Below are 10824 nucleotides of genomic sequence, written 5' to 3' on the forward strand. Positions count from 1 at the left end.
TTTTAAGGAAAAGGGGGACGGATCAAGAGTTTGATAAATTAAAAAAAACCATGCTTGTCGATTAACTGTCATTGAGTTGTAGCGACCCAATTTAATATCTTTTATACATTATTTTTAAATGAATTATATCTTCGGCTCGACATAGACGTTCTATCAATACTCCCAACATTGTACCACTGGCTTTTACTACCCGATTTGAATTTTCTTATATTTACAAATCAAAAAGTTATTTTTCATCTCTGACGGTTCATTTAACGCTTCCTGAATATTCAAGATGCGCCAGCGTATATTAAGTTTTTTTAGTACACGTAAACGACAAATTCTCTATTCTAAATTAAACATCGTGCACGTTGCTATGATTAAAGATAGTAGGAGAGACGGAAGTCCAGGGCTCACTCACGTCACTCGTTGCTTTGTTACTTAATTGGTCGATAGTCCTCTTGGCTTCGACAACGGCCTCTTGCAAGTGACCTATTGTTTGTACTTGAAGTTCAATCTGTCCAGAAAGAGAAAAAAGACCATTATATTACCATGAATATGCTTAAACATTTCTATTATTAATTTAACTATAATAAAATTAACGTACTTGTTTATTAAGCCGACTTTTTTCTTTCTCACACTCAGTAATTGCTTTTTCTTGTGCGTCAATCTGGAAATTATTTAAACGGTGAGTAAATAGCATAACTGAGTTCGAAACCAAAGATTCATAACGAAAATAGAAGTAAACGTATACCTTTTCTTGCAGTGTCTTGTGCAAATCTTCGACCTCTGATTGTGATATTGTAATGGAATCTTTTTGGATTCTTATGATTTCATCCTTATTTTCCATCTGCATTGAATGTAAAAAAATTAATTGTGTAACGGTTCGTTTGCATTTTAATTTTGAAAAAAAAATCATCTTACGAGTTTATCCTTCGAGTAGAGAGCAGCTTTAATCTTTTCTATTTCGAAAGAACAGTACTTAATACTTTCCACGTATTTTGCTAAAATTTCTATCGCTGCCCTAACAGATTCACTTGAATTGCAAGTATGTGACGAGCCGTCCAAAACCTAGAATATATTTTTAGTTTTTTTTTTTAATTTTACTTTTATTTGCTTGATTATATTTATTTGCCTAAATAACGATAAATAATTACTAACCAATCTTTTAAGTTTATCACTAAGTTCTTGTAATCCACTTTTTATTGCTTGAATAGTGTCTTGCAACACGTTTAAAAGTTGAGCTATATTCTTAAATAAGCAAATAAATATTTAATAAAAAATTAAAGTATAATCATTTGTGTATAAATATTTTCATACCTCATGTGATCCTTGCAACCCATGCTTTATTGCAGCTTCAACAAGTCTATCCTTAGTCTATTCTCAACATAACATTACTTTTTATATCTCACACCAGCATTTATACAAAACCAAAAGATAAACAATATTACATAATAAAAATTACTTACATAAAAATCAAAACGCTGTTGCGATTTTTTGGAATCAGTTTCATTATTTGCTAAACTTTTAACATTATTATCTGTATCATTGTGCACTCTTAACTATAAATGATTATTAAAATTAAATTACATTTTAAGAGCCATGATATTAAGATATTGAATATGCGTTACATACCAAATTTTCCAATTCGAAGATCCTTTTTTTCATTTCGAATGATTCCGTTGAAGAAACTCGTCGACAGGCCTCGGCTTTCATTCGCATGGACTCTAATTCTTTTTCTAGTGACTCAAGACTTTGCTTTAAAAAAATATTTGCTTCTTGTTTAAATTTAATCTGAGAAAATAATGAGATTTTGTTAACAAATATATCAAACCGTTCACAGAATAAAATTCATAAAAGTATACCTCATTTTGTAATACTGTAATTTGATCTTTTAAATCAATTATCCTATTTTCCCATTCTGAAACTCTGTCGTCTTTTTGACATTTAATTGATTCCTGTAAAGTTAGTAAAAAATAGTAAAATTTATTTTTTTTCTTATATAATTTTTTTAATTGCATAAAGAATGTAGAACAAACCTGCAATAATTTACGTTTCAATTCTTCACACTCTTTTTGAAGACTTCGTATTTCTTCCTTTAATTTTATTGTCTCATTCGTACTCTAAAATTTAAAAAGTCAATACAAGCCAAGCACATAAAGAAAAGTTTGATGGGAATGAATTTTACTTACCTCAAAAGAATCATCAACTTCTTTAATATATTCAAACTCATTCATCTACAACAAAAATTATGTATGTTTCAAAAACGTATTACGAATGTTATAATGATATATTCGTACAAAACAAAAATATACTTTATCCCTAATAGCAATAATGTTTTCAAGAACATCTTGCATTTTCGTATGACAATTATCAACTTCACATTCATATTTTTCTAAACGTTTGGACTTATCCGTAAATGACTTTTGAGCTGCTTCATTTTCTAATAACTAAGTAAAAAATAATAAATTTTGGTTTTTAGTAATATATGAAAATCGAAGAAAAAAAATTAACTACTTACTACTTGATCACATTTCTTTTTTAATTCTTTTACATTATGTTCCATAAGGGTCAGTTGCTTTTTCAATTCTGTCATTGTTGATAAGCCACAGCATCCCTGAGATTGAAAAGTATGCAAATTACATACTAATTGTTCTACTTCTTCTACTACTGAGGTGAGCAAATCATTACATGTGCAGATTTCTGTATATCCTAATAAATTAGAATGCTATAAACAAATATTTTAAATTAGTAAGTATTATTACATTTTTTGTTTTTAGTTTACATATTTCTAATTACCTGAATATTACTATGTACATTGTTAAGGCATTTCTTTAACTCAGACTGAGTGTGATTGAACTCATTTTTTATATCTTTCAATCTTATTCTATTATTTGTGATTCTTTCATTGTGCCTAGCTCTTTCTTCATCCTGTGAAAATAAGTTTAAACTGATGAATCCTCAGAAATAAGTTTAGTGTTTTGTGTACAAGTAAGCTGAATGGATATATTTACCTGTAACTCCAAACGATTTATTATTTCCGATATATTCTCTCTAGTTCTTGTCAGATAATCTTGTACGTGGCTCACCATTTTAGTAAGTTCTACATACTATACAAAAATGTTTTAGATATATATTTATCATCTAATATTCACAATCGTGGCTAATACTAATTATTGAAATACATACTTTACAATGTCGTGCATTCAAATTGGAAATCACAGAAGTCATTTCTTCTCGCAAGTCTTCAGTTGCAGCTTGTACTTCAACTGTACAAATTCTGAATTCTTCCATCATACGGAATTGTTGTAGAATAGCAGTAAAAATCTAAAAATGCATGGTTTTGTTTGAATTCATACATTTTTTAAATGTACAAATATTTAATAAAAGAATGAAAATAACTTACAGCTTTCTGTTCATATTCTTTGGAAGTATTTTTATTATATATTGCACTATTTTTTTTTATCTGTAAGAAATAAACCAAAAAATAACATTAAGTTGTGTAAGCATATTTTAAATTACGATCAATCATGAGATAAATACCAAAATCTCAATAGACGTTATAGATTTATTTTTATTTTCATAAATTTCTGATATAGTTTGAATACCAGACAATACTTTCGAAATAACTTCGTTCATTTCTAGTAACAAATTTTCTTTAACACATCTCTGAAATAACAAAGATTTATTCGATTAATTTAAATTACATCACTATCACGATAAAAGAAATATCATGCATAACATTATTCACCTCGCATTGATTCTGAAATAACTTTTGTATATGAATTATCTTATTTTCCATTGTATTAATACATTCTCTCATGTTACCATTGCACTCGTCCTGCAAAGAAAACAAATATTTCTATTAACAATATCAAAATTTTCTTAGCGAAACGTGTGGTATTGAGCTTGATTTATGAGTACTGTGAGTTTACTGTTGATTACTATTTCATTGACAGGAAATCCTAATCAATGCCAAAAATGATATTCTTTTATTTCTTCGAGAAATTAATCTTCAGGAGTAAAAAGATTTTTGTTTGTTGGTGATTATATACATGTATTAATTTGAGCATACTAATTTTTTCAAAGTTTATAAATTAACTAGAACTGCAAGAAACCTTTAACATTCATTTTATTTATTACTTACAGGATTTAATACTTCATGTTTGTATTGATGAAGGTATAATTGCATATCTTGTAACATTTCATTAGCTAAAGCTACATCTTCTTCATACTTAAGCTGAAACAGATATAAGACAGTTAAAAAATCAAATAAGCAGTATAAATATTTAATATTAATTTTTAGAAAAACCACCTTAGATTCCTCTAATTTTGTTAATACAGTCTCATGTTCCATTTTAAGGCTAAGAATAGTTTCTATATCTTTTGCCATTGATACACATAAGTTTGTTAAAAAGGTCAATATTTCACCCTATTAAACAAAAATATAAGAAAAGTTAATCACTATTAAATTTTGTTTAATAGATATGATTAATCAAAAAGAGAAATATTTTTAGCATTACCTGATTTTCTATGGAAACATTATGTGCAGATTGGGCAACCTAAAATAGGCAAAAAATAGAGTTAATAAAGTGTCATTGTATACAAATTTGTTATTAAAAAATTCAGAATTTCTTTAACTTTTCTATGTATATTTTCATTAGAATTTTCACTGCCTGTCCTTAGTTTGCTAATTTCGATATCCCTCAAAGCAAGTAAACTCTTTAATTCTTCTTTTTGTCTTATAGCATCATTCAATTTTTCTTCCAAATTTGTATCTTCCAACTGTAAAAAATTATTGCAGTAATTATTAAGCGAAAAGGCTTTCATAAAATTATTAATATTCATTATTACGATTCAACATACTAGTTGAGAAGAGTCATGGCCAATTCTTACTCGTCTGGGTGCAGCAGAACCCTGAAACTATAAAAGAATTCAGTTATTTTGATTAATGACATTTATTCTAAAATAAGAAACAATGACACGATAATTGTTTTATAATCAAGGTCATTAACAGATTAAAACGCATTGAAAAGAAAATTGAATGTGTACATGAGATATAAAAATAATTTTACTGATCAATAAATTATTATTTTATAAAGACAGCATAAAGCAGGATATTTGTAATACATTAATATCTTGAACATTGACTTTCTGATCTCAAATATTTTTCTACTGATTCAATAATTATGTTATCAGCCTGTTTATTCGATTTGTTTGATTTGTTAGAATATCTTCTTTGTTTTTGCAATTTTGTGTTTAAATCATCTTGTATTCTATGATGATCTTTACAATACGTTCTATAATATCTGTAATTTTCACATGTAGGACTTTGGTGGATAGAAGGAAACTGATATGATGGGAAATTTGTAGATAACTGGAAATTCCAAAACAAATAATTTTTTTTGGACAAAATTTTGATTTTAAATATATATATTCTTGCAAAAATATTTCCAAATTAAAAACTGAACGAAGAATCTATAGTAATTTTGGTTGTATTAAACGTAAAACTTACACTTTTTGCTGCTTTTAAATCAAGCCTCAAATGACTTATTATGTCCTCTTTAAAATTCAATGCTGATTTTGAATCTTGTATTTGATCTTCAAGATGAGAAATCTTTTTTTTCAATTCCAAAATAGAATCATGTTTTTGTGCCACTTCTTGCGCTAAAGCTTCGCGTGCTTCTGATGATTCCTAAAAAATAAAAATATTAATAAAATTTTGAACGGTTTATCTGAAAATCAAAAGCAATCAAAAACACAAACTTTTTTTTCACATGCAAGCCATGCACGAAGTTGAATATTTTCCTTTTGTAGTTTACTATTGTCTTCAATAGTTTTTTGAAAATCATTCATTTTACACTTAAATTCATGCTGAAGGTTATTGTAATTCTTTTCAATGTTATTCAACTGCTTATAGAGATTTTCAATTTCTAAATCTTTATTGTTAATAACGTTTTCCTGATTATCTATTACACAGCCAATCTGAACATTAACAAAATTTCTTAAAAGTAGCTTACTAATATTATGTAATTAAAAAATACATTACTTTACAAAAATATAATTTTAATGTAATAGAAGGACCTCTATTTTATTTTTATTTATGCGTTAACGTCATTTGATTCTTAATTAAACTTTTAACTCACAGGGCTAATTACACTTAATAAATCATTAGAATAATTTTGATTTTTGAAGTATGTATAAACTAAATAATCTCTAAGTTCTACAACTTTCTTATTTTTTTTCTCGAGTTCTATTTCAAGCCGAGATTTATTATCCTCTAATTTTTGTATTTGCCTGATAAAAGCAAGGCTGACATTAGCAAGATTTTATAAAATGTATAATTACTGTCTTATAACTGTAACATAACTTACAACAATAACTTTTCATTTTCTTCTTTTTGAGCTATAAAACTACGATAATTACATTTTTGGGCATCTTCTTTTTCCTGTTTGAAAATGTTAACTGTCAAAAAACCGAATAAACCATAACTTTCTGAATTTGTTAAGCTTTTGACCATTACAGATTTAAACAAAAATTTACCAATTTGTAAAAAACCTTGCTTATTAAACTATGAAGGCTGATTTAATGAATAAAGACAGGGCAGAATTAATGAATAAAGGTTGACCATGCTTAAGGCTAATTAATTGTACGTAAATGTAAACTGGCAACACACAGCTATCGACAAGCATTAAAAAACATGTTCATCTAAATATATTTATAGTTAATAGTAGCTGGTTAAGCAAATTAGTTTGCAACATTATTGTATGGTATGGTTGCATACTTATGATAAAATTTTTTGTATGTATAATTGCAGTAAAATTATAATTTACCTGGCCGCATGTGCAACTGAAACAAAAATAGAATATTTATTCCAATATTCTTCACAATTTATAATTTATTTTCATATTTGTAAATCACTAATTATATAGCATCAATTTTTAACAATAAAGTAGGAACTTAATTAAAAACTTACTCAGATGGTGCTGGAATATCTGATGGTTGGATTTGATGAAATGTTAATCCTTCAAGATTCCAATTGTTCTCCATTCGGCCACGTTTGATGAGTTCAAGAAGGCTGTCAATATCATTTTGGAATGATTCTACATTTTTCTGCAAACAGCTTTGCTCACTTTCTAATTGTTGAATACGTTTTGCCATTTCATTTAGATCCTGTGGGTAGCAGAACAATTGATTAAAATGTTAATAATGCATAATTTAAATAATTGTTTTTTTTTCAATGAATGTTTAATGAATAGTAGAAAAAAAATTGCTTCACTACCTCTTCAGATTTATGTGGTAGTGACATATTCTGTGTCATCAAATGTGAAGTTTCATGTAGTTTGTCTTCTAATAATTTCACCCTATGAACAGCTGCTTGCTCAAGATCATTGACAGTGTGGATCAACAATGTATTCTGCTCTCTCAAATCCTTGATCCAATCCATCATGATTTTCACTTTTAACTGTAAATAATAAACAGTGAGTCTAGATAATTAGAATCTTTCTATATAACATCTGGTAAATGGGGCCAAAAAGTCCCTTTGGAACATCAATTCTATTTAAAGTCTTAAAGTAATCTATTTTTAGCGAATGCAGTCTGCTGCAATATTCTGAATTTCATGGCGCCCATGGAAATTATTTTACTGCAGCAAAACAGTGAATGGATTTAATAATAGAATTTCCTGAATGTAGTGATTATTTCTATTAACAAGCAATTCTAATGCAAACAAAATACGATGGTTAAGCAAAATGAGTTATTTAAAAGATAATTTTGTAAACATATTCAAAAATAAATAAGTAAATAATGGTATATTTTTTATCTTTATCTTAATTTTCATTGTGTTTTGTTGTAAAAACAATGCGTCTTGTTCAATTCGATGCTATTTCTACAATACCCTGTTTGGTATTTATTTTTAGCAACATGAAGACTTTCACCAGTTCCTTAGTTTATTTTGAAATTGAGGTTGAGATAGGTTCATAATTTTTCAGGATAATAAATGAATAATAAAAGAATCATTTTTTACCAAATCAAAGTCATAAATAAATTAAATTATACTGTTCAAAATAAGTACAACATAGTACTTTCTTGCACACATTCTACATTTCATAATTTAATATACTAAAAACAAACTTTACAAGTTACCCAAACGCATCATTTTTTTGTGTACATTCAGCTAAACTTGCAAATGTTTGTTCTCATCGTCAATCAAAAGTTGCCCTCATGAAAAGACAGCACAAAGTTTGGAGTCTATATGCCATGGCCCATTTTTCATCTCTATAACACATCTCATTCTTCCTTTTAAACGTCCAAAATTAAATCATAAAGCTGCAGTGTGCAATCGACGAGTTTAAAGCCCCGAAGTGACTTCAGAACCGAGTGTTCAAGCTCGCGAGAGCGTGTAAACAAACTGCTCCAAGCAAAGCCTTGTTTACCTCGTTTCGCTGTGCGTCGGTGACATCGGCTGCGGTCTCGACCTGGTCGATTTTGTTCTGGTAGACCTGCTCGAACTGCTCGAGGATCTGGAAAGCATCCCTCTCGGTGCAGGGCTGCTCGATTGCCTCGTCTACTAAGGCACAGCTCTCCCGCTGCTGTTCTGTGGACGGCGGCGAGCCGCCGACCTGGGACGGAAACATGACTCGTGGAAGAAGATCCAGTGGCGAGAGGAGCCACTGATGGGAAGACGAAGATGTCCTATATCCTTGCCGTTGTCCTAGGCGTGGTGCTGAACGTCAACATGCTAGCTCGCCATATTTTTCGCGCACGACTGTGTCTAAGTAGCTGCTGCTCGATTGTATACCGTAATCCGTAAACGTATGTCGCGCACTATATATATGCATACACACGCAGACGCAGATAGGGCAAGCAGTAGACTGCTGCGCTGCAGTACACCAGCGAGATATATCGCGACGCGGCGACCGAACTGAGCGCGCGACACGGGACCTCTGCAGCTGCGAGGAGGGATCGAGTTTTCGGAGGGAGAGAGAAAGACGGAGACAACGAGAGAACCCTCTGTGCGCGGGCGCGCGCTATCTCTCCTCTCTTCTCTTTTTTCGGCTCCGCACGTTCGCTCCCTCTCTCTCTCGCTCTGCTGCGCCGCTGCCGAGCTGCCGCGTGTATGTTATACTTATATACACTACCGAAGCTTAGATATGTAACATGTTTACGATACTGGATTATATAGGTATATATGACTACAAAAACGCACCGGGAATCGACTTCTTGAAGTTTGGGACGACGTTATCTTGTTGTGCGGTTTTTTTTATTTCTCAAGGTTGTGCTGTTGATTGAAGCCGATTACAGAATCAACAACAATGATTTGTGATTATAAATCGCTCATACTTGTGAAATCGATCCGAAAATAAAAATTACTGAGACGATCGTTGAAAAGCTATATTACTCTGGTTTTGAAAATCCCGCTCGAACTGACCATCAACTGCGAGCTGACCAATCACGTGACTTTATACTCAGCGATATCGACGCATAACACCTATCAATTACCGACTGTGCAAATTTTCCATATTAATTCAAAATATGGCTTCTTTCTTTATTATATCCAATTATGATACGCCATTATTATAAAATCGTTCGAAACAATATTTGAAAAGAAATTTTGGTTCTAATAAATACTACGCAATTCGTAATTGTGCATAATCTGTTGAAGAGTTTTTGTTTCTCCTTTAAAAGTAATAATTTTATAAGCACTTTGCAAAGAGCAGTTATTTGAAAAGAAAGACTATAGTTTTACTGTTCCTATAAGAAACTTGTATGGCTTTTCTGTGCGGTTATATTACCCATATACCCCTGCGTTGTATGCCGCCCGGATTAATTCTTTTGTGGTATCATATTGCCCGCACAAAACTTGATTTTCTAATGCAAAATCAAATGCCTTTCAATATTTTTTTTTACATCCTAAAATCGCGCAGCAAAAAAAAAAGAAAGCTAAGTCAGCTATAATTGCAATTTACGCAAGCCGACACATACAGTTTTCCGGCTGTAATACAAGTTGCACAATCCAACCGGTGAAATTTACAATCATTAATAAACTGTTCATAATACGCATATATGTCCGAGTCTGATGGCGTAAATCGATAATACAATTTTAAACGACGCTGATGGCCACGCGCGCGCGCTGCAGCTCACGGACTCGGAAAATTATATTATAAGCATCAATTTTGCTCCAGTAATCAGGTAAAAACGGCCGGGCGATAAAGAAATAATGGAGCGGAATAATGCGCCTGCATCGCGCGCAATAAAATCTAGGAGGGGATCCGCTTGCGGCGTCTACGTGTGCATTGTGCAAGTGTATAATACACACCATAGCTGTATGCTGTACCTACACAACGTCCGATCGACTCTTCTATGATACTCTTTCTCTCTCCCCATCCCACGCAAAAACACGTATAGGCGGGTGCGAGAAAAGCAAAGCTGCTGCACAGACGGGATAGGAAGGGAGCGGGTAGTCGCAGAATATAGGGAGGCAGTATAGCCACAACTAACAAAGAGAGCGAGACAGCTGCCGATATCATATGCGCCGGGGGATCGAAGCGACGGAGACAGAGCGAGATAAAAGTCGACAGCGGGGCGGCAAAAGATGACAGCGCACGCGGCCGCTTATATGACGCTCCGTTGACTGTGTTTCTCTCTCTCTCTCTCTCTCTCTCTCTCTCTCTCTCTCTCTCTCTCTCTCTCTCTCAGCTCGCGTGCGCTCCGATATTAAATTATCCTCCTCGGACTCGGACTGCTGCAACACAGTAGCTGCTAGGATAGCTTACTACCTACAACGCGTGCCGCTTCGTTCCATATAACCCGCTAACGATCCACCAGGCGTCAGCAGCGATCCGA

The 10824-nt window shown here is 31.8% G+C and overlaps 1 protein-coding gene across 5 annotated transcripts; it reads right to left on the minus strand.

Moving 5' to 3' along the window:
• Positions 1 to 57: 57 nt before the first annotated feature.
• On the minus strand, positions 58 to 8925 carry LOC100119096 (ELKS/Rab6-interacting/CAST family member 1). 5 transcript variants are annotated; one of them, XM_031923124.2, is made up of 30 exons: positions 8415 to 8650; positions 7262 to 7444; positions 6956 to 7152; positions 6813 to 6828; positions 5746 to 5964; positions 5495 to 5674; positions 4846 to 4902; positions 4621 to 4764; positions 4503 to 4541; positions 4295 to 4411; positions 4127 to 4219; positions 3731 to 3820; positions 3523 to 3648; positions 3386 to 3445; positions 3169 to 3306; positions 2994 to 3089; positions 2779 to 2910; positions 2501 to 2707; positions 2295 to 2429; positions 2172 to 2216; positions 2019 to 2102; positions 1845 to 1937; positions 1615 to 1773; positions 1449 to 1541; positions 1300 to 1356; positions 1141 to 1230; positions 904 to 1050; positions 734 to 829; positions 587 to 649; positions 58 to 496 (listed from the first exon to the last, which is right to left on the minus strand). In XM_031923124.2, exons 1-30 carry the CDS (start codon positions 8613 to 8615, stop codon positions 335 to 337), a joined length of 3519 nt encoding a protein of 1172 aa, XP_031778984.1. In that variant the 5' UTR covers positions 8616 to 8650; the 3' UTR covers positions 58 to 334. The 5 variants fall into 5 exon arrangements, with proteins under 5 accessions (XP_031778984.1, XP_031778986.1, XP_031778985.1 ...); XM_031923125.2 differs by having other exon boundaries at positions 66 to 496; positions 4846 to 4896; XM_031923126.2 differs by lacking the exon at positions 1141 to 1230 and having other exon boundaries at positions 62 to 496.
• Between the last annotated feature and the right edge of the window lie 1899 nt (positions 8926 to 10824).

The sequence above is a fragment of the Nasonia vitripennis genome, chromosome 2 (assembly GCF_009193385.2).
Source record: "Nasonia vitripennis strain AsymCx chromosome 2, Nvit_psr_1.1, whole genome shotgun sequence".
NCBI lineage: Eukaryota > Metazoa > Arthropoda > Insecta > Hymenoptera > Pteromalidae > Nasonia > Nasonia vitripennis.